This window comes from Zeus faber (assembly GCF_960531495.2).
Source record: "Zeus faber genome assembly, chromosome: 12".
NCBI classification, from domain to species: Eukaryota; Metazoa; Chordata; class Actinopteri; order Zeiformes; family Zeidae; genus Zeus; species Zeus faber.
The window spans coordinates 12,976,396-13,000,461 of record NC_137196.1 but is presented as its reverse complement, the minus strand read 5'-3'; the positions used below and the strand labels follow the sequence as shown (position 1 = coordinate 13,000,461).

General features: G+C 42.5%; 1 protein-coding gene across 1 annotated transcript in view; it reads left to right on the top strand.

Moving 5' to 3' along the window:
* tnr (tenascin R (restrictin, janusin)) overlaps positions 1-24,066 on the top strand; it is a gene marked incomplete at both ends in the record, with an annotated part of 108,679 nt that overhangs the window by 30,302 nt on the left and 54,311 nt on the right. Inside the window, 11 exons of the mRNA XM_080011295.1 lie at positions 2,474-2,593; positions 4,524-4,667; positions 8,692-8,807; positions 13,785-13,935; positions 17,371-17,549; positions 18,140-18,230; positions 18,939-19,021; positions 19,615-19,717; positions 20,466-20,555; positions 21,270-21,403; positions 21,581-21,710. Coding sequence (XP_079867421.1) covers positions 2,474-2,593; positions 4,524-4,667; positions 8,692-8,807; positions 13,785-13,935; positions 17,371-17,549; positions 18,140-18,230; positions 18,939-19,021; positions 19,615-19,717; positions 20,466-20,555; positions 21,270-21,403; positions 21,581-21,710 — 1,341 coding nt within the window. The remainder of the gene's footprint in view (positions 1-2,473; positions 2,594-4,523; positions 4,668-8,691; positions 8,808-13,784; positions 13,936-17,370; positions 17,550-18,139; positions 18,231-18,938; positions 19,022-19,614; positions 19,718-20,465; positions 20,556-21,269; positions 21,404-21,580; positions 21,711-24,066) is intronic.

Genomic DNA, 24,066 nt, shown 5'->3' with positions numbered 1-24,066 from the left:
TAGACAAAAAAAATAGACCCCTATTGCAAAAGTAGAGAAACACCGTGCAGCTCCGCACGGCTGACGTGGCCAGCGGAGCTGCAACAGTGGAGCCACATGGATTTAATAGGAATAGGATTTAAAAGGAACGCCAAGCCTGTATGCTGCGCTATAGCGTCCGGTGAACTTCTACCGTGATATCGTCATACCCGCGGTTCACGTGTGCGTATTGAACCACAGCGAACGGTTCAATAACATACAGTGTAACGTTGCATCCCTGTGACCTACTGCCAATGTGCTCTTCCACTCCCCATAGAAATGAATGGAGAATCTCGATTCCATTCGAAACAGTGCGACTTGAAGATGACATTTGTTGTTGATGTTTGAGCTTCTCCGCTCACATTAGCCATATCAGACACAAGCGCTTTGATGTCTTTTGCGACAAAAAAAAAAAAAAGGCTTTTTTGAAAGGCTATTTTAAAGGCTTTCATAAACTACCGAGATTTACTGCCGTTGCAGCTTTTTCCTCCTTACCTCGCCCATCGCCCACTGATAGCGCAGGATGGGGAGGCTTCACCTTGGCTGTGACATTTGTAAGGAATAAGGACCAGCTGGCTGCATATCATCCAGCTCATTACACGGCTATACGCACTAAGTAATCTTCAAAGCTTCCACCAACAGTCATTATTCCGGAATAACTGATTGCCGCTATTCACCAATCAGAATTGAGTATTCAACCGGGCCGCAGTGTAAACACCCTTATTTGGGTGGCATTTCCGTTTTAATCATGCAGGTCGTCTTTGTTTCACTACTACTACGACTACTTCCATTTTTCCCCTCATCTTCCACAAACTCTTTTAATTTCACCTTCTTCGCTGGTCCTTCTTCCTGACCCCCTCACCTGTCCTGCCCTCCTCGTCCTCGCATTTAGCTTTTACATTTTTTTGGGGGGGGGGGATTTATGGAGCGCTGAACCAATCCCACCTTGTTTATGCCTTCCCGCTGATTTGCATGCAGCTGCGGCGTTGGGCTTTATGGCTTGATGCTCTGGGCTTGGCCCGGTGTGAATGCCAATGTCTCTCTCTCTCGCTCTCATGTTCGCACATCCGGCGATCGGTTGCCAGGAGCAGCGGCTGGTTGACAGGCTGCCATACTAACGCTGCTTAGCTCGTCTTTAGCTGGAGTGTGAGCCACTTCTTTACGTTTTTTATAGATACATTATAAACTGTGGGTCAGAGTCAAATACACCTTGACATTGTTCAAAGGTGTGTCCCTCCCTCTCCCCCTTTCTCTGTCAGACGTGCAGGTTGAGATGATTGGGGGGTTGAGTGCTCATCAAATACTGTTATAATATAATGTGTTTTCAAGGCAGACAGACAATAGATTTTTCTGTGGGTCTCTATGCTATCCATTTATCCATCCATCTATCTACCTATCTATCTATCTATCTATCTATCTATCTATCTATCTATCTATCTATCTATCTATCTATCTATCTATCTATCTATCTATCTGTCTGTCTGTCTGTCTGTCTGTCTGTCTGTCAGTCTGTCTGTCTGTCTGTCTGTCTGTCTGTCTGTCTGTCTGTCTGTCTGTCTGTCTGTCTGTCTGTCTGTCTGTCTATCTATCTATCTATCTATCTATCTATCTATCTATCTATCTATCTATCTATCTATCTATCTATCTATCTATCTATCTATCTATCTATCTATCTATCTATCTATCTATCTATCTATCTATCTATCTATCTGTCTGTCTGTCTGTCTGTCTGTCTGTCTGTCTGTCTGTCTGTCTGTCTGTCTATATCTATCTATGTGTCTATATGTCTATCTATCTATCTATCTATCTATCTATCTATCTATCTATCTATCTATCTATCTATCTATCTATCTATCTGTCTTTTTGTCTGTCCGTCTGTCTATCTATCTATCTATCTTCATGTTATTGCATCGCAGCGTGTGACGTTGCCAACGCAACATAGGCAAAGGACGGATGCCGAACATGGAGTCAAGTGCTGAAATTGCGAGCTGAAAAATGCCTTTCTTGATCAATATCACTTGAGTCTGGCAGGCAGTGAAGGAGAGACAGCAGAGGAGAAGAAGGGCTTTCAGAAGCATTTTGGATGTGCGGCAGAAGTGGTGGTTGGCGGGACGGCATGGTGCCCTGTTTTGATGACTCACGGTTTTTAGGGGACTTGGAAACTATTTGTGTGATGGTGTTTGTCCTTGTCTTTTCTGGCTGGGGCGCCGGGCCATGTTTACTTTTGCACTGTTGCATTGTGGGTCGACTATGAGGGGGAAAGTTTTGCCTCGAGCGTGTGAATTCAGATCAGATGTCAAAGGCCAAAGGTGTCTCAGAATATATCACCATGTGGGAAGGAGACCTGTATCCTATCTCTGAAAAATCTGATACAATGGGGTTTTTTTTTTGGTAAATATGTGTCCACATCAGAGTGGTGGTATAAATACATATTATATTTTCTCTCTCTCCACAGTGGCCCCTGCCATGAATCTGAAGGTGCGTGGTGTGACCGAACGTACCGTGGAGCTGGAGTGGGAGGGCTCGGTGGTGCTGACTGACTTCCTGATCACCTACACTCCCAGCAGCCCGGGAGGTGAGCGCAGCTCCCTTTATATCCAACTCCGTATGAATGCATGTGTCAGTGTGTTTGTCTATGGCAGCATGTGGTCCCCAGGGGGTCCTTCAAGTGGGTACAGCAGGTTCCCAACAAAATAAGTGAGCACGGTTAGGGAATCATATCTGTCAATAGAAATGGCCTGAAGCGTATCAAATTGAGGGTCCTTTGTATGAAAGAGGTTGAGAATGACCGCTCTATGGCACTTGGATCCTAGCAAGTGCCTCCACATTAACTCACTTCCTTTCTTATTAGTATACGCACTCACCAACTATCAATTTAACCCTGGACTATTCCATACCTCCATACTAGGGCTGCAATCCAGGCTACAAACAACCTCCATGCAATTCATAAATAGAAAAAAACAACTTTTATATTAATCCACGGTCCCGGTTTTTATTTAAGCCATTTAAACTTGTAACTATGTAACTTTTTTACCTTAAAATAACAGCTTCAAAATCATTTTGATGGTACACTGACTTGTAATATGAAGAATGGCACCTCTATCATTCCGACACACACACACCCCCGAACGCCTTCTGTGTTCGGGTTCGAAACCGCAGGAAAAGTGCCTTACGCTTTACCGCACTTCCTTGACGTTTGGTAATAATGCTCATACAAAACGTAGTCGCTCCACCGCCCAGACAGCGCGGATGAGATTGGCCAGTAGTGTTCCCGGCACCCGCATGTCAGCCGGCCCACGCCGGCCCTCACTTTCATTGCGCCGAGCACATCTGGTACCTACACCGGTAGCAGGGGGCCAAGCTGTGGACTTTGCGTTTGGAGCATAGAAACATTATTGAAATGTGATTGATAAGGTTCAAATTTGCTCGGTAAAATACTATATTTCTTATTAAGAATTAATAATTATTAATGGAACAAGTTTTAAGACAGTGGTTTAAAACTGCACTTTCACTCAGAAACTGTAGGGCGCCAAATCCAAAATACCAATAGTTACTTATGGCTGCTTTCAGTGCGATATTCCAGAGAAAACAGCATCTATAATGGCTCTGTCACTCTCCTCAATGGCGGCAGACATGCGCAGTAGAGTTGGCTCCTGGCTTTCTCCATGTAGCAACGTGACATCCAGCTGTAATGTAATGTTACAGAGGACGGAAAAAAATGTTTATTATTTAGAATAAATATAAATGTATTATGTTTATTTATTTGTTATTCATTTTTATTTATTATATGTATCAAAATATTTTAATCGCACAAAACGGGGCCTAAATAACAACAAATACTTGAGCAGCTTGTGCAGCTTGATTTTATTGTATTTCATGAAAAAGTGAGAAAAGCTTTTGTATTTTCTCTGTTTAATATTGCAGTTAGTGCAGTTCTCTAAATGTTCTGTACTATGTGAAATATGCCCTAGTACAGTAATACAATTTAGGTAATAGCTGCCATGCAGTTGCCATACCAGTTCTTTAGCCTTTCAGAAGTATTTATATTGGAATTTTAAGAAAAACGAATATACTGTCATATACACCATTAACGTCTGTGCTTCAGAACCGTGATATCAATTTTAGGTCAAACCGCCCAGCCAGCATTCAAGGTCATCACTTAGTTTTTTGTTTTTTGTTTTCTGTTTTTTGTTTTTTTCTTATTAAAAATAAAATACTATTAGTTAATCACTTTGATTAAGTGTTCCAAGTTTATTTTTTATCTTTCAAGAGACTTTTAAGTTGAAATCAAACACTTTGTTAAGTCAAAGTTTAAGTCATGTACTTTGACATACTGTATGTAATGTTGTCTCTTTAGGAAAGAGAGCAATAAATGCTTTCATTGAAAAATAAGAACCGTGTGAGAGAATGGTTATCCCAATTCTTGGGGTGAAAAATCGCGATTCACATTTTTAGCAAGAATCGCGCAGCCTCACCCCATACCTCCATCTCTGCGTGCCCCCCAGGCATCCAGCTTGAGCTGAGGGTCCCGGGGAATGTCACCACCTGCACAGTGTCTGACCTCCAGGCCGGCATGGAGTACAACATCAACGTCTTCGCCGTGATCAACAGCAGCATCAGCGTGCCCACCAGCATCGCCGTCTCCACATGTGAGTGTGCACACACGCACACACGCACACACGCACGCGCGCACACACACACACACACACACACACACACACACATACACATTTTTAATCCACAAACAGATTGACACTTTTTCTGTCGTACATTTTGTCCAATTCGCCGACACATAATCACATATGTCAATAGACCTCAGAATGCCACCTGCTCCCCCTTGGATCGAGCTGGGTCTAAAATCCCCAAACCTGCTACAGCGGTTCCGTGTCACTCACTCTCTCTCTCTCTTGTTTCCTCGCTCGCCCACACACTCACACGCTACGAAAAATCCTTGCGCCAGCCCACTTAATATCATACCACGCCGGGTGTTGTTGAACATTAATTCGGCGGACGGCGAGGCGGAGAGGCACGCCGCCACTTTTCTCTTTCTTTACTTTATTTTTTTTTTTTAAGGCAGTCGTGCATTTCTCTCGTTATGTTCCTATTAGATCCACTCTCTCTCTCTCTGTCCAACCACATTATCGCCCGTTTCTCAGATGAGTCAATGTCGTTTCGGTCTTAACCGCTAATAAAAAACGATTTAGAGCAATTTAGAGCGACGGCGGAGGCGTATCCTTCGCTGATGAAACAATATTATTTGCCCTCGCTGAATTCAATCAATTCAATTAACGGCAGATCTGTTGATTTGGACTAATGAATTGTGGATGAAACCGTCCATTGGACTGGGCTCCATTGGAGAGTCACTGGGCATTCATGCCACTGCTAATAATATAATAATATAATGTAATACTTAATAAATATCAACCTTAAAATAATGGTCGGACAGTAGTTATTTTGATTTTAAAGTGTTTCGTGAAAATGTCAAATTGTAGGGAAATCCTTGGAGCGCAGCGCCAGTTTTGACCACTTAATCGCTATTCCTTGTAACTTTTAATATTTGTTTTCGATATCTTTCGAGCTTTATAGGAATTTATGGAACCGTTTTTGTCAATGTTTGTAACGCATTATTTGTACAATCCATTACACCGCGTTCCAAATTATTATGCAGTTTGGATTTAAGTGTCATAAACATAAAATTTTTTGTTTTTCAATTAAACTCATGGATGGTGTTGCGTCTCAGGGCTCTTTGCATCACTGAAATCAATCTCAGACACCTGTGATAATTAGTTTGCCAGGTGAGCCCCATTAAAGGAAAACTACTTAAGAAGGATGTTCCACATTATTAAGCAGGCCACCGGTTTCAAGCAATATGGGAAAGAAAAAGGATCTCTCTGCTGCCGAAAAGCGTCAAATAGTGCAATGCCTTGGACAAGGCATGAAAACATTCGATATTTCACAAAAACTTAAGGGTGATCATCGTACTGTGAAGAGATTTGTGGCTGATTCAGAGCACAGACAGGTTTGTGCAGATAAAGGCATAATGAGGAAGGTTTCTGCCAGACAAATTCATGGGATTAAGTGCATAGACCTACTATTGGGCCACCCCTAACCAATGCTCATAAGCAGAAACGGTTGCAGTGGGCCCAGAAATACAAGAAGACTCATTTTCAAACAGTCTTGTTTACTGATGAGTGCCGTGCAACCCTGGATGGTCCAGATGGATGGAGTAGTGGATGGTTGGTGGATGGCCACCATGTCCAAACAAGGCTGCCACGTCAGCAAGGAGGTGGCGGGGTCATGTTTTGGGCCGGAATCATGGGGAGAGAGCTGGGAGGCCCCTTTAGGGTCCCTGAAGGTGTCAAAATGACCTCGGCAAAGTATATAGATTTTCTGACTGACCACTTTCGTCCATGGCACAAAAAGAAGAACCGTGCCTTCCGTAGCAAAATCATCTTCATGCACGACAATGCACCATCTCATGCTGCAAAGAATACCTCTGTGTCATTGGCTGCTATGGGCATAAAAGGAGAGAAACTCATGGTGTGGCCCCCATCCTCCCCTGACCTCAACCCTATTGAGAACCTTTGGAGCATCCTCAAGCAAAATATCTATGAGGGTGGGAGGCAGTTGGCATTAAAAAACAGCAGCTCTGGGAGGCTATTCTGACATCCTGCAAAGAAATTCAACTAGGAGCTCTCCAAAAACTCACAAGTTCAATGGATGCGAGAATTGTGACGGTGATATCAAAGAAGGGGTCCTATGTTGACATGTAACTTGGCCTGTTAAGATGTTTTTGATTGAAATAGCTTTTGATTTCAGTAAATATGACCTCCTAATGCTGCAAATTCAACAAATGACCATTTTCAGCTCTTTACAACCTATAAAATGTTTTGAAACTGTTGTACATAATAATTTGGAACAGTGCATTTTGAGTTTTTTATTTTTGAAAAAAATACTGTTATCATTGGGAGCTTTGTTCAATAACATTCAAATTATACCCTAACGGTTGATGACTTGAAAATTAGCATCACTGTCATTTGCATCGAATATTTAGGAAAATCAGAGAAAAATCATATTTGCATAATAATTTGGAACGCGGTGTACTTTAAGGTATGAACAAGTTGCTCTTGGAGTGGCTTTTAAAAAACCACCACAGCCTACCACTACCTGCAGATGCCGTGACAGTAATGATCCTTATAATAACACTGTCAAAATATGTGACAAATAATCTCTTGAACTTGAACTTGAAAATATCATTTACAGATCACTGAAAAGTCTGGGTGACATAAATGCACTTCAGTTGCACCAGCTCTCGGAAGGCAATCTCGCTCCGCTGCGTTAAAAAAAAAAAAAAAAAAAAAAAAAAAAAAAAAAAAAGGTTCTCCGTGCAGTTACCACCCACTTTCTGCAGACGGTAATAACATTCTAAATGCGTGTGGCTATAAGCATCGGTGTTTTTGAATTGGACGCTATTTGCAACGAGGCTCATTTGCACAGAAAGGGACCAATTTCGCTCACAATGCATGCATCATACCTCTTTTAAATACGCGCAAATAGCACTGGCGCACCGAACCGCTATTTGCATGGCAGCGCGGTTAGGGGTGCATTTCACCATTTGCGGGTGCTTTGAGAATTAGACGGTTGCTTTTTCTGCAGCGGTTTTAGCGGCCGCAAAACTCGCACAATCCTTTTGTGAATTTGTGAGCAGAGTTTCCATTATCTGGTCTTTGGCCGGGAAAATCTGTTGAAGTCCGAAATATTTAAATCTGTCAAAACTCGGAGGAGAAGCAGAAAGATGAAGTATCGCTGACAACAGGGCCACATACACCAGGAGTTAGTTTTTTTTTCCGACCCAAAGCAGACTGTAAATATCCATTGTGTAAAATATGTCGACAAGACCTACAACACCACAAATTGTATTATTTATTTAGACCTACTTGCCATATTTATGTTGTTTTTGATTTGATCAAAATTGTATTTGAGTGAAATGTAAATTAAAGCAGCTGCACTCGTTACTTATTGTTCACGAACAGAAATTACTTGATTTCAAGTAGTAATATTCATAATATTTATTTATTTATTTATTTTTTAAACGGCGTTAACTAACAGGACCTATTTTATTTTGAACATTAAATAAAACATATTATAAATCGACATGCCTTCATGAATATTTTTTTTACAGAGCCTGCTTGTTTTTAAGCTCAATAAACACAGATAATATCTGACCAGAATCTTTCCCATTTGTCTGGGAAATTGAAATCTTCCAGGACATGTGGACCGGCAGCAGTTTGTTCAAACAGAAAGTCCCCTGAGTCTCAACTGAAGCTGTATTATTACATTTTATTCCTTAAAAAAACCTCTCGTCTCCATAAACTGGCTATCAAAGACAGGCATTTTCGATTGGTTATAAACTACAAAACAAATACATAAAATGCAACAGATTGTTTTGCAAACTGATTTGTAACCTTTCATTTGAAGATTGGTCAGCTCCTCTCAGCTGCTTTTCCAAGTGAGTGACCGAAAGAAAGGGAGTTGAAAGGGATGGATGGAGGGAGGGAGGGAGGGATGAATGGAGGGAGGGAGGAAGGGAGGGAGGGATGGATGGAGGGCTGATTTATGGCTCCGGCCCGGTCAGTGGGGGGAGCAGTATTACATCTTCGGCCACCTCCACAGATCTGTCCAATCCCGACGGTTTACTCTTCAAATCCATCACGGAGACCAGCGTGGAGGTCCAGTGGCAGCCCTTCTACTACTCCTTCGACGGCTGGGAGATCAGCTTCATCCCCAAGGTAAGCCCAAAAGCATGCCGGGTGCATAACCCAGCAGCCTTATGACAACGGTCATTATTAACAGACGGCGGTCATTATTCAGAAATAACTGACCGCTGGTTGCCGCGGTCGCCCAATCAGAATGGAGTAGTCAACAGTGCCTTGTATTTCCCCTCTGATGAGCTGGTGGTCTAGTAATCTAAAGGTTGCTGGTTCGATCCCAGGCTCCTCCTGCTCGCATGCTGTAGCGTCCTTGAGCAAGACACTTAACCCCTAATTGCTCCTGATGGCTGCGTCGGTCAGTGTTTGAATAATTGTAAGTCGCTTTGGATAAAAGCGTCTGCTAAATGCAATGCAATGCAATGACACCATCGTTTATTTATTTTGTCTTTATTTCCCGCTTCCACCTTGATTTACCGGGAATGAATGGGTAAAGCGATGCGGTACGGGATAGATTTGGTGTTTTCCCGTGGTTCTGTTCGATACGAAGCCCGTACCGAATTAGCCGAGCGGATTGTGTAGAGCTTACCGGCTATTAGCGGGATGAGCCATTAAACCCTTCTCCGAGAGTAAACCCTCGGTTCGAAAAAAATGAAAAACCCTGACGGCGTCATGTTCAAAGGCGTGGGAGGGGGGCGGACGAGAGCCTTTTTTTTAATTCCATCAGTAAACTCCAGGTACTGTACTCGCGGCACTCTAATCTCGTGCCTTCTCCAAAGTAATTGGTTTTCTCCTTAAAGGTGCTCCAAGGGGGGGGAGATACCCCCGTTGGTTTGGTCCGGCGTCCATAGCTTAAGTCGCTAAAGCCCCGTGCTTTGTCCGTCGTTCTGTTTGGAAAATAAATACAATGCAGTCATAACTCAAAGCAGGACGTTTGTAAATGCAAACGTGTGGTGATTTTAACCCCCCTCCCGCCCTATTAGTTCAACACCTCTCCCTTTCTACTCTTTCCTTCCCCTTTACCTTCTTTCCACATCCGACCCTTCTTCTCCCCCCGACCTCCCCACGGCCCCGGGGGAAATCATATTAGGAGACTGCAGTCCTGCCCCCTGTGGATTAAGTCCGGCAATGGGGATTGTTGAATTTTGACAATCTTGTAATGGAAGTCGGCACAAAAGCTGTGGCCCGTGGGGACAAACGACGACTTTACTCCCTGGCAAAAAAAGAATAAAAAATAAAAAATCTAAATTCAAAGTGAGGAGAGGAGCCGGGGATGGAGAGAGAGAGAGAGAGAGAGAGAGAGAGAGAGAGAGAGAGAGAGAGAGAGAGAGAGAGGCAAAATGAAAGTGAAGGGAGAGGGGAAGGTGCAGCGGCTTATCGTACAAGGCCATAAAATGCAATTTTGTCTCACCAATGTTTGTATTGACCACCCTACATTTGCCATCCGGGCCATTCGGCTTCCTGTTTTTTATTATCAGGGAAAAAAATGACATTTAACATGTATTTTCCACTTATTGCATTTAGTCAGTTTTATTTTCAGTTTTTCACTGAAAAGAAAAGCCACCATTAATAATACAATTTGTGACGGTGTCTGGTGAAAGGTGGACCAAAGTCGGCAAAAGTCCCGCAAATCGAAAAAAAAATTTGGGGGGGTTTTGGTTGTTTTTTTTTCTCTTCATATAATGAAAGTTTAAACGTTGAAAAACTACTAATCCGTGTGATATCAAGTCAGAATGTGAGAAGGTTTCGAAAAAAATAAGCTTATGAAGTGTATCGACTCTACTTCCGTGACGCTTTACGTGACGCTACTTCCGTAAACATGGCGAAAGAAACGACCACAAATAAACAGCAGAAGTAAGACATTTCACTTCCCCGTGGAAACAGTGTCTCCGTGTTGTTATGGATTAACAGGAGAGCGCGACAGAAGCTCTCGATTATAACGGGGAGCTGCACTGGCAGCGCGAGGCGGCGCTGCAAGGTCCTCCCAGAAAACAATTCCCAGAGCGCAAATGTCCGGGTCCTCCAAGCCATTTGCATTCTGTGAGCAGATTCCCAGATTCCCAGCCATACAGACAGTGTATTAGTCTAATTTAATATGTTTCAAGACAGAAAACATTTTGACTACGAGTAATGACATAATGTTGACTGAAATGTAATGTGTAACGTGTGTAATGTGACTTTTCGTCGACTAAAACGGGACTAAATCGTTTTGAATTGTCGTGGACTAAAACTTGTAAAGATAAAAAATGCCTAAAATGCGACTAAACCGAATCTGCATTTTTCGTGTAAAAACTAAATCTAAAATAGCTGCTAAAATGAACACTGGTTTCACTGTGAGGTTTTATTCCAATAAGTTATCTCACTATAATTATTTGTGTGTGAAAAATATGGTTTATATATATTTTGTTGTTCTACACAAAAAAATTGAAATATACTACTTGTTTTATTATTATTTTATTGTGAAACATTTAAAAAAGTGTATATATATAAATAATTAACGAAAAATGAATAAATGACATACTTATGTGTTTATACACACTAGTTAGGTTCATTTTGCTTCTTTTAGTGACTCATTTTATCATATATTTATATTTATTTTACATACTCATTTATCATATATATATCTTATACTGTTACATCATGTCATATATCATATCATATATAATTTTTGAAATGTATTTTAATGTACATTTTGAATTTAAACATGTCAGCCCTGCAAGTTTGATCCTGGCGGTTAGCTGACAATGACAGGTAGTCGAATGGGGCAGTGGTTGGGATGGCGTTAACAGCTATTGTTCGCACCTATTACCATCCTCTGAAGTGTGAAAGGCTCAGGATCTTTAAGGGGCATTTTCTCTGCTCGAGGAGATTAGGTGTAACAACCTTCAAATAAGCATATCTTCTGAATTTTTTTTTCTGATTTTTTATGTATGACGCATTATTTGAAAGCTTACAATCTGCAATTTCTTTCACGATATGCAAAAAAAAACAAACTGACAAATTACCTTGGCCTACTTGGGAGCCAAAACACCAGACTCCCACATTCTGTGGTTCTGTACCTGAGCTGTCAAAGCTACTTTGACTGAAAAGAAAATAGTAATTATTTCATAATCAGAATGAGGATCTGTTTAATCGGCTAACTACATTTACATATACAAGGAATTCTGATTTGGAATTTAGAATATGCATGAAAATATTCACAATCTGAAAATGAAAAAAAATGAAAAAATAAAGAAATATAGAGGATATAGATGTGGTTCAATGCCCAGCATAAATAATAATAATAATAATAATAATAATTATAATAATGATAATGATAATAATAATAATAATGATAATAATAATAATAATAATAATAATAATAATGACAATGATAATAATAATAATAATAATAATAATAATAATAATAATTATTATTATTATTATTATTGTTATTATTATTATTATTATTATTAAGTTAATGCTGCCTTTTCATAATCCAATATATTCCAATATTTCTATGCCTTGGAATGGAATGTATTCAGCATACATTCACGTGCATGTTATCATGCACTTCCCATGATGCATTCTGTTCCATCTCCAGGTAAATAGAGGAAACATAGCCACGCCAATCACATGTAAAGAATCCAAATTCTCTCGGGATACAAAAAACACAAAAAAAAACATAACCCCACCCTCACTATCCACACCATCCAAATGCTCTATGAACTGGAGTTATCCCGTATCCCCCTATTCGTGGAGACAATGCAATTAGGAAAAGTAATAACCTGGTTGGATGGTCCTTTAACGGCGGTCATCAAATTGATCGCTGCTGTAATTACAGTTTGAACTCAATAGTGGAGCAATTAGCAGCGCGTTGGATAATAAAATAAAGGGTTCCGCCATCGAGGCTTCGGGAAGGTTTGGAAGCAGCTGGAGCAATTCCACGTGTCTGGTCCTGGATCCATGTGGAGCAGCTTGAAGCAGCAGGAGGGGGGCTCGGCCTGTGACAGGCACAAAGCGCTGCCGCCACAAAATTTCTTATTACTGCAGTATGCACGACTAGTTTGCAGTTTGATGCAGTTTTTAACCTTTGTTTTGGATACATGCCTCAAAGTGGTTCAAAAAAAAGCCTTTCTAGGAATTCTGCACCTACTGTAAGTCACACACCCATTGACTTCCATTAAAAATCACCATATTTTTGTTGCAAAATAACTTTCTATACATTGTTTTTGCTCTTGCTTGTCTGGTTATGTGGTTGATTTTATTCAGAAATCATGCTTTCAGCCTGACTATTACCGCTGCATCAAAAGGGCACATTGTCATAACTTTGAATTATGTCTATTTACCACCAATAAAACTGGTCAAAACACTGTCTTTGTAAAATCATGGTCATTGGCCACCATCCATCCATCCATCATCAGTCAATACAGCCATCCATCCATCCATCCATCCATCATCAGTCAATACAGCCATCCATCCATCCATCCATCCATCATCAGTCAATACAGCCATCCATCCATCCATCCATCCATCATCAGTCAATACAGCCATCCATCCATCCATCCATCCATCCATCATCAATCAATACAGCCAGCCATCTATCCATCCATCCATCCATCCATCCATCATCAATCAATACAGCCAGCCATCTATCCATCCATCCATCCATCCATCCATCCATTCCTACACCCATTCTTCCATATACTCAATCCAGACATTTTCTTTAACTGCTTATCCGTCCATGGTAACTGTCCACAATGTACAATGTTGAGTCAACTAAATATAACTACTTAACTATGCCCCCCTATCAGTGTATTTCGGGAAATGACACAAAAATGTTTTTTTTTATGAAGGGTAGTGAAGAAATTAGTGTTCAAAAGTTTTTGAATATATTTGTGTTTTCTCGTCAATAACATGGCATGGTCGGTGTTGTTAGGGGGGGCAAAAATGCCCCCCCTAACAACATACGCAGTCTTACTTTATTACCAACCTGCAGCCAATTCTTCAGGAAGGCAGGCATTTTATACTCACTCACTTTTGAAAGAGACTTTTAAAACTCTCTCTGCTTTCACCCAGGACAATGATGGAGGGATGACCGCTCAGCTGCCCAGCACCATCACCTCCTTCCTGCAAACGGGCCTAAGACCAGGGGAGGAGTACACGGTCAACCTGGTGGCGCTCAGAGACCAGGGCCGGAGCCAGCCGGTCACCGCCACCGTCACAACCCGTACGTATTGCTCTTATAACTATTTCATTTGAATTATTACAGTGAAGCTAAAATAAATACGGCCAACGAAGTGGTGCCGACCAACTTTCCCACGTCGCCAAATTCCAGTGCTCAGGTGGGCGTCCGATAAGCCTGTCCAATCGGCCTCCCACTAACAATGAGTGTACGTCGTGTGAGACATTCTAACTCGCAGGGAAAATTTAATTGGATAGAAATTCAACCGCATTCCAATGAATCTACCAGGAAGACATTAAATAATTTAAGGATAGCGGCCGGCCGCTCATTATCGTAAAATAACCCCAACAGGCCCCGTATGACTGCGAAAGGGTTTCGTTTGCGATAGTGATCCGCTGGCCGTACGTTATCCTGCTTATTACACAGCAACTTAGGAAATGAAATACACTGAGACGGAATGTTGATTGGAAATGATTTTATGGCCAGTATGTCCAGTTTAAGAGCTGTGGGCGGCGCAAAACAAGGGACGGGAAACTCGACGGAGGAGCTGTTGCCCGCGGCGATGGCCGTTATTAACAGACAGCGGTCTTTATTCAGAAATAACTGACCGCCCCTGCTTTACGGCCGTTTCAATAACGTGAAGGAATATGTTACAACTAAAGCACCTGTCGGTCGATATTTGTGACTCGGCCAAGTCACATTCCCATGGGCAGGAACAGATAGGATATATATAATTATAGTTTTATATGTGTGTGTGTGTGTGTGTGTGTGTGTGTGTGTGTGTGTGTGTGTGTGTGTGTGTGAGTGTGTGTGTGCGTGTGTATATATATATATATATATATATATATATATATACATATTTATACAGTAGATATATATATTTATTTATTTATTTATTCATTTATACATGCACATATATATATGTTTACTTCACATATTTGCCTTCACTATGGCATATAACAAATTACAAAAAGCCCAACTTTCCACTGGCCGACTTAGAATTTCTATCTCCCAGTCAGAGGCTTCCAGGTTTCCCCGTACCCTCCAGAGAGACATATGAGCCATCTTCCCTACACACACTATCTCACACGCACACACACACACACACACACACACACACACACACACACACGCACACATAACCTAGACAATAATGGAGGGTGTCACCTTGACATATTGGTTGGTCCCGCACCAATTATACCCTTAATATAACCCTCACCGAGCCGCGGGCCGGGGCCGTCACCTGACTGACACCACCTGGACGGGCGTAGTAGATTCCAATCCTAAACTCCTCCATAACAATCCAAACTCCGTCGCCCCGCACTCAAAACACCATCAATTTCCTGTCAAGTTCCTTACGCGCTTTCTGTCGCTCGTAATTAAGTCGGCGTTAATAATTAATGCGACCCTCCCGTTATTCTTTTTTTTTTTCTCAACGTCGGCCCCGCTGCGACGGCGTCTAATTTGATGGGGAAAAGGGGAAAAAAAAAAGACAAATTTGAAGCCGCTAAATTATTGATAACGGGTAAAGATTTGTCTTTCCTCGGAGAAAAGCGTCGGAGGGGAAACCGCCAGGAAGGGGAGGAGCGGAGCCGTCTTTCTCTGGCGGGTTTTATAGGACGGGCCCCACGGGGCCGATCCCCGACACGGTGCCTGCAGGTGCCCAGGCGGACGGGCGATACGCGGCTCCTATATGTTTTAACCTGTGTATGTCTCATAGGTTTAATTAACAAAGTTTGAGTGTGATACTTGGTTTGGTGTTAGGACGTGCATTTTGCTGAGTACCATGTAGCCGGTCGACTCCGCGTGCCGGTGACGAACGACGATTCATGTAAAAACAAGGGGAAAAAGTGATGATTTCTCGTCCTGTTTGGGTTTATTCATGAGGATTCATTTGGACTTTAACCCCAAATTACCAGCCGGAAATGGTTTACACCGCCAGGTGCATTTACATGTACAAGGAAGTTGTCACGGTGAGGAACGGTGCGTTTCGTCTGAAAAAAATAATTAAAATACAAAATAATGCTAAAAATAAATTACAATAAAAAGTAAAAATTTAATAATAATGAAAAGCCCTATTTAAGACATACAGTATATATATTAACACAGTTGGCATATATTAAGACATTACTATTATATAGGACAATAATCATACGACAGTATCCTGCTTGATGATATCCGTGAGCTTAGCTACCGCTAGCTTGATCGGCGACGTGTTGACGTGAAGGTTGAAAGTACTTTCTCTTCTAAAACACCTGTTCGAGCAGCAGATGTTGAACCTTGACCTTTCCCGGCCGGGGGGCTGGGGGGATATATAATCAATGAAAAGGAAGGAAGAAGGCTAATTAGCACTTTTCCTAACACGCACACCGAGTGGTTGAGATGGCCGACTCCGGCGTTGACAGGGAACGAAGCAAATTGAAGCGCTTAGCGAATTCCCTCTCGGGCAGAGGTTATTCTGTCTCTCACAAATGATCGCAGCCTCCCCAGATTCTGCGGGAGGAGGCGCGTTTAACACGTGTGACCCCGCCTCATTAAAGTCTCTCATCTTGCTGCAGCGCAAAGTTTTGAAGCCCATTTTGGGAAGGGTTTGACTTTGATGAAATATACTGTATACGGTGTGATAATAATAATTTAAGAGCCTTAATAAAAGAGCCTCACATCAGGGGCCTGGACCTCATTTGAGTTAATGAAATGATCAGCTCTCAGGTTATCTATTAACTCTAAGGTTTCCTAGTAACTTGTACACTATGGGCTACTTGCATATGGTCATTTTCCTACTGATTTAACATGTTATCTGAAAGTATATATAGAGTATTTACTTTACTATATACTAGTAGTAAGTATACTTCTTATACTGTATATAGTGTTTCTTGTATTTATACACAATTCGTATCCAAAAGTATTAAATTGAAATCACTGAAGTTCTAGTTAGTGTCAATATATTAATACATCAAATATATCAAATATCCAAAATATATTTTTCATGTACTTTTCTTACTTTTGACAACTGAAATAACATACTAAAGTACATCTTAGTTTAGGTTAATGTTTCAATAAACTTCATAGTGTCAGTGTACTTACATTTATGACTAGTGTAAAGAAGCTGTACTTTAAATTAGTACAAACAAAAAACACTATGAGTGTACTTCTTAAAATAGGAAAAATGGTAGAAATATACTTTGAATACACTTTATATACTAAAAATATACTTTCAGTGTGGGAAAATATCCTTTTCTCACCATGGAAGGTAACTCTCACTTTTTGATAATGTCAGAATATTTTTTTATTCCATGTATGTTCCCCGTTTCTCTTCCACCTCCCTTTCTTTCTTTCTTTCTTTATTTCTTTCTTTCTTTCTTTCTTTCTTTCTTTTTTCCTTTCTTTCATTGTTTCTTTCATACTTCCTTTCTTTCTTTCTTTGTTTCTTTCATTCTTTCTTTCTTTCTTTCTTTCTTTCTTCCTTTCTCTCCCTCTCAGTGATCGATGGTCCTACGCAGCTGGTCGTGCGTGACGTGTCGGACACGGTGGCGTTCGTGGAGTGGAGGCCCCCGAAGGCAAAGATCGACCAGGTGGTGCTGCGCTACGGCCTGGTGGGCCGCGAGGGTCCACGGACCACCTTCCGCCTGCAGCCCACGCTCAGCCAGTACTCCCTGCAAGTGAGTGACAGGGTGTGTGTGTGTGTGTGTGTGTGTGTGTGTGTGTGTGTGTGTGTGTGTGTGTGTGTGTGTGTGTGTGTGTGTGTGTGTGTGTGTGTGTGTGTGTGTGTGTGTACAGTCAAAAAAGCTTCATTTTAACCTCACATTGCACATGTCCCATGTCCCACAGCTTTACACTGAATCCAATAGACACATCAGAAGTGTCATTCATTTCTATGGAGAGTTGGAATCTGAGTCAGACACACTCTTCGGTATCCAACCAGGGATCCGGATTTGTTGACATTTTTCAACTCTAGCGACATATTTTGGATCAGACAGCATGACTGGATGTATGGCAGTAGTCGCCCAAAACGAAGGAAATGTATTGGGCAGAATGTGCTGCCAGCCGGTCATGGTCGCAAAATATGCCTAGACAGGGTGCTATCCGGACTATTACGTACTATTACTACTATTACATTATTACCTTATTTTATAAGACAAATAATTTGTCTTGTTAGTTTGTTTTTCATCTGTGTGTACGTCTGTTAGTTTATCCCTGTGTTATATTATTAGCGTGTGAAAGAGGAAAAACGTGTCCTGTGTGTTTCCAGGTCCTGAGGCCGGGCTCCCGGTACGAGGTCTCCGTGAGCGGCATCAGGAAAGGCAACGAGAGCGGATCAATCTCCACTGAGTTCACAACCGGTGAGGACTGACAGGAAGCAGATGCGTGGATGTAGCTCTTGTGTGTGTGTGTGTGTGTGTGTGTGTGTGTGTGTGTGTGTGTGTGTGTGTGTGTGTGTGTGTGTGTGTGTGTGTGTGTGTGTGTGTGTGTGTGTGTGTGTGTGTGTGCGAGTGTGTGCGTGTAGGCGTGTGCGTGTGTGTAGTAAACGCTATGACGGCAAATGGAAAAGTCGATGATGAATGAATGAATGAAAGGTCCAACTGAACAGGTCGTGTACAGGTCTGTTCAAAACAATGCTTTCGTACTTATTGAAAATTGCTTTTCTGATGCTCAAAAGATGCAATTTATCCACAGTGCAATATTTTAAACTGGATAACTTGAGGTAATCAGCCGAAAAACTCAGCTCTCTTTGATTCCAAATACTTTTAACGTGATTTACACCATCCACCTGCAGAGGAGCTACAGAATAAATTAGATATGTGAGGCCTGCTGATACTTATTGGCATTGTCAGCGACTTGTAGATGTTTGATCTGAGGCTCTCAGATGTGCGTAAGTCCAAACCCTCCAGTGAAGCTGCAGGTGCAAAGCAGTAAAAGATGAAACATTTTATGTAAGAAGAAAAAAAGGAATGCATGAATGATCAGAAACGGCTGATGTTGTCCCGTGCACCATTTCTGAGAAATGGTCTCAGTGTCCCCAACATTGTCAGTTTTATCGTTTTTCTCAGAGATCGACGCCCCCAAGAACCTGCGGCTGGTGTCCAAGACCTCCACCTCCCTGGAGCTGGAGTGGGACAACAGCGAGGCGGAGGTGATTAGTAAAGTTTTATTTCATCTGATTTTGCTTGGGGAGGAACTATTATGGTCTAACTGTAAACCCCACCCATCCGGTTCCCCAGTTAGTTGTGTTATTTAAGTAGCATAAAAATGCCGTTATTTATGCTCCTCTGCGTTTCCAGGGCAGTGGATCTCAAAGGTGTGGTCCGGGGACCCTCTCAGGGCTCCTGCATAGGGGTCCCCAGCAATTATTAATAGTAAAACCTCTTTTCAAGACGTTAGCACCGTTAGGAAATCTACAATAATGACTTTTTTGATTCTGGTTTCACTGTTATCTCCCTAAATATAGTAAATCCAGGTATGGAGGTTTGTACTCAGTCATACCTAACAATGCAAATCGAATCAAATGTGCCCTAATGCGTATCAAATTGAGGGTCCCCTCGATGCAAAAAAGGTTGAGAATCTCTCCCTGATGGCAGGCATGACGCCGTCATTTGTTCCCCCGTGATAATTAGATGAAGTAAAACCCCTTAAACAACGTATTCTGCATAAGACCACTTTGTATCTTAAATATTTTCACCTCTGTGGTGTGAACTGTCAAAATGTAAGAGTGTGCTTTGCCCGCAGGTGGAAGGATACCAGCTGGTGTACAGCACCCTATCCGGAGACCTGTACGACAAAGTCATTGTACCCAGGAACGAAGGCGCCACCACTAAGACCACCCTCACAGGTCAGGACTTGTGCCGTATTCACACGTTTTTCTTCCCGTTTTCTTTCATTCAGGTACATTCTTCTCGTTTGAATTGCGCTGTTAGACTCCCCTCCCCGCAGCCCTCACCCGGGGTGGTGGCAAATCGCGAGACGCAGCGTCGTCACCCCACGCGCGGAGTTCAACCGCCACCACGGACGATCTCGACTGAGGAAAGTCTTTTTTTCCCTACTTTCGACGACGGGATCGTCTCGCTCACCTGACAGACCCCTGATTACATCTACCCGTTACTCTGCAGGTTTATTGGAAAGGCTGTCGGCGAGGGTGCTTTTTCTTTTTTTTTTTTTTTCAAGAAACGGCCTGGTAGGGAAAAGTTTTAGGGTTATGGCGGTCATGCTCGGTGCTCTGTGTAACCGGCCTCATTTCCTTTCCCCTCCTATCTCATTTCCTCCCTGTCTCTCATTCCCTCCCTTTCACCCGCCGCCAAGGCTGAAGCACATCGCCGCTGTGTTCCTTTGAAGATGACAAGTTTCTCTTCGGGGTGGGGGAGGGGGGGGAGGGGAGGCGGGGGCATGTCATTTGACGAAGCGTCTTGACGTAAAGCTTATTTTCAACAGCCTAATTGTTGGAAATTAATTGGTCGCTCTTCCGGGAGAAATCCTGTCGTGAAATGTCATATCCCTTTCCCGTCTCGTGTCTCGGGGATGCCTCAGACTATTTGCATTTACATCACTTCTTTCTCTCCCCGATCCCAATTTTTCCACCGCAGACCTCTTGCCCGGCACGGAGTACGGTATCGGCATCTCTGCAATGAAAGGTGCCAACCAGAGTACGCCGGCGACGATGAATGCCAGAACAGGTGACATTGCCCATATATATTCATATATTCATATATTCATATATTCATCCAGGGGAGCGTTATGGTACATGCATGTGGATGTGTGGTACTTTAAAGTACTGGATCCACCGTGTAAAAGTCGTTCATTGATTCACACAAGGCTGTTCTGGAAGCCGCGCCATCACGGTCAGACGGTTCGCGCAATTTGTCTTTCTAACTCACAATTACCGTTGCAGGTCGTTGCATCTGAGCCAACCATTAAAAAGCTTTTAAGTGAAATTAAGCAAATCGGATTTTGGAAGTACTCCTGCCGCCGTTCGAGTGAATCCTGTAACTGTTTTATATTCTGCTCTTTTTTGTATTTTGGTCAAAGTCCAAGTATGGCATTTAAAAGCTGCAGTGGCAAGAAAAAAAAAAGAAGGAACGAATTGCAGTGATATTTAAATAGCACGGCCAACGCAAGAAAACCCTTCCGTTTAACCTTGGAACTAAAATTTAGTGGAAGAGATTGGTTAGAGCCAATTTGGTATTTTTTAATAACGCACCTCCCAAATGCAGACACATCCATACAGAAAACCTGCCGAGTTTGCAGTTCTTGACACAAGGACGGCATTTTTTCATCATCGCCGTTTGAATGCACCGGGTTCTTTTCACATTCTTTGGTTGAGCATTAGCATATCTCCGTCCCACGTTCGCCGCGTCGCTGAAATTACATTTATCCCGCTCTTTCCTCAGGCCTTGACGTGCCGCTGGATCTCACCGTGACGGCCTCCACGGACAACACCATAACACTGGTGTGGGGCGTGGTCCAGGGCCCGATCGACCACTACAAAGTCACCTACACCTCCTCCTCTGGCGCCACCACGGAGGTAAGCGGGAGGAAGGATGAATGGTGGGTGGATGGACTGCGAAATAACACCGTGACGGAGCTTCAAGTATGTTGGCCTGACGGGCCTCTGGAAACGCTTTTCGGAAAACCTCTCAAACAGTCAACCCGGGCGCGATCATCATCTTCCTCCGCCCTCGACTATTCCTCTCTCTTCTAGGTCACGGTGCCGAAGGATATCACTACCACCACCCTGACGGATTTGGAGCCGGGGACGGAGTACACCATCACCGTGGCGGCACGGAGAGGAAGGCAGCAGAGCACCGCCGCCACCATTGACGCCTATACAGGTAGTGCCAACAAAAAAAGGGGAGCTCTCCATGGAGTTCAATGGAGTGTTAAATCAATACTTTGTCTTTTGACAGGTGGCTTTTGGGACTTTATGCCGATGCTCGCGTTAGTTTCTTTAAACCCTCCCTGTCGGTTTTCATGTCGGGGTGTCCGTTTCTTCATCATAACTGGGTACTGGGTTCTCCTAAAAGCCTGTGAGGTTGTTTTGGGGGGTGGTTTGGACTTGCAAAAGGTTCTAGCAAGACGGACGAGAAGAGTGGATATCCTGTCGAGGGAAGGGAAAGGTAAGTAAAACCCAAAGACGATGGACTGGTAAGGCTTGAAGGAGCATTTAGCTCAGGTAAATTATTCATGGGAAGCTAATGAGCTGGCGAAAAGTGTCTGATTGTGGCTCTCAATGTATATATGTGTGTGTGTGTGTGTGTTGTGTGTGTGTGTGTGTGTGTGTGTGTGTGTGTGTGGGTGTGCGCGCGCGTGCGTGGGTGCGCGTGCGTGTGTGTGTTTTTCCCTTTTGACTTTGCGTTTGACACCCTCCATTCTCCTTCCCACTACCTGTCACTCTTGTCATTCTCTCACTTTTGTACCTCTGTCCACCCTGTCTCTCTCTCTCTCTCTCTCTCTCTCTCACGCACACTGTGGATTTTAACCACAAAGCCTCTACTCTTTACCCACAATTCATCTCGATCTGTCAACCCGTCCATCGTCCTCTCCCCATTTCTATTTTCGATCAATCCAACAATGTTCTCTCTCTCCTCCTCTTTTTTTTTTTCTTTTTAATGAAAGTGGCTTCGATTTGACAGCAGGGAGATTGACAGCCGCCTATCATCGTTCGCATGTGTCCTTTTGTTTTGTTTTTTTCCTTTTCCCCCGCACCGCTGTTGTCCTCGCAAATCGTCTCCATCATGGCCGTCATTACCGCCATCATGGTGTCATCCAGGCGCGTGGGGCTTCCTTCAACAACACGATTCTCATCATCCTGGCGAAGAGGAGATCAGTCGAGATGAAGGGAGCAAACGATATGAGAGGATGATAGAATGGTAGAGAGAGAGAGAGAGAGAGAGAGAGAGAGAGAGAGCGAGAGGGATGAAGGGAAAGGAATAATGAATCACCTGTCACTGGCTGTCACTTTGTCTCATCGGCTGTTTAATCGGCCATATTGGCGGCATCTGTTTGCCCGTATTTGTGTACTCGTTTTGCCGAAATGTTTGGGAATTAACCTTCTCTCGCGAACCCAAAGTCTGAATCGTTAACGAATAAAAAGTGAACCGGAAACCACTCAGGCAGCGTTTTCTAGTTCAATGGCCCGTTTGGTCATTTACCTGGGAAATACAATATGGCTGCTTGGGCTTTACAGTAGTTGATAAAAAGGAGATTTTGGTGTAAATGTCATTCATTTGACTTGTGAGTGGCTCCACCTCAGTAACGCCCCTGTCGTTAGCTTCACAAAGCGTCTGCATCTCCTGGGAGCTCTGGTCCCCTGCACCAGGAACCTCTTATCCCAGCTGGTTTTCACCACGTGGTTCTACTCTGGCCGCATCCTCATCACTCACTCCATTAACTGCAGCAAATAGTGTATTTCATCACCATCATCACCGCCATCGTGACAGTCACCTCACGTCCACAGCTGTGGTTTGATTCTGCCATATCTGCTGTAATGCCAATTTCGAAGAGCTTTTTTATTTGGGCACCTTTGCCACCACTTGCACCTTTCAATGGACAAGGTGTGTTCTCTGAGTCCCTCTACTCCACCTCTACTCCTCGGGGAACTGATGAGGGAATCCATTTGTCCGTTGTTTGGCATTTACCTGTTTTTTCCTCATAGGTGTCAATATGTCACGTTGATTAAGATAGATAGATAGAGAGATTGATAGATAGATAGATAGATAGATAGATAGATAGATAGATAGATAGATAGATAGATAGATAGATAGATAGATAGATAGAGAGACAGATAGATAGATAGATAGATAGATAGATAGATAGATAGATAGATAGATAGATAGATAGATAGATAGATAGATAGATAGATAGATAGATAGATAGATAGATAGATAGATCGATAGATAGATAGATAGATAGATAGATAGATAGATAGATAGATAGATAGATAGATAAGACTTAAGAATTAGCTAGAAAATAAAAAAATTAACATGAAAAATGCAAATGTATCAATATGCAATAATTATAATGCTAATGCTATAATGATAAATAATAAATATTACAAAAAAAATCATAAAAATAAACACTAAACAAGAAAATTGGAAAAGATGAGTACTCTAATTAATATTGATTAATGAGAATAATGTCACATCTACTGTACACACCATTGTGAAGGCCCATCCCTTGTCTTCTGTC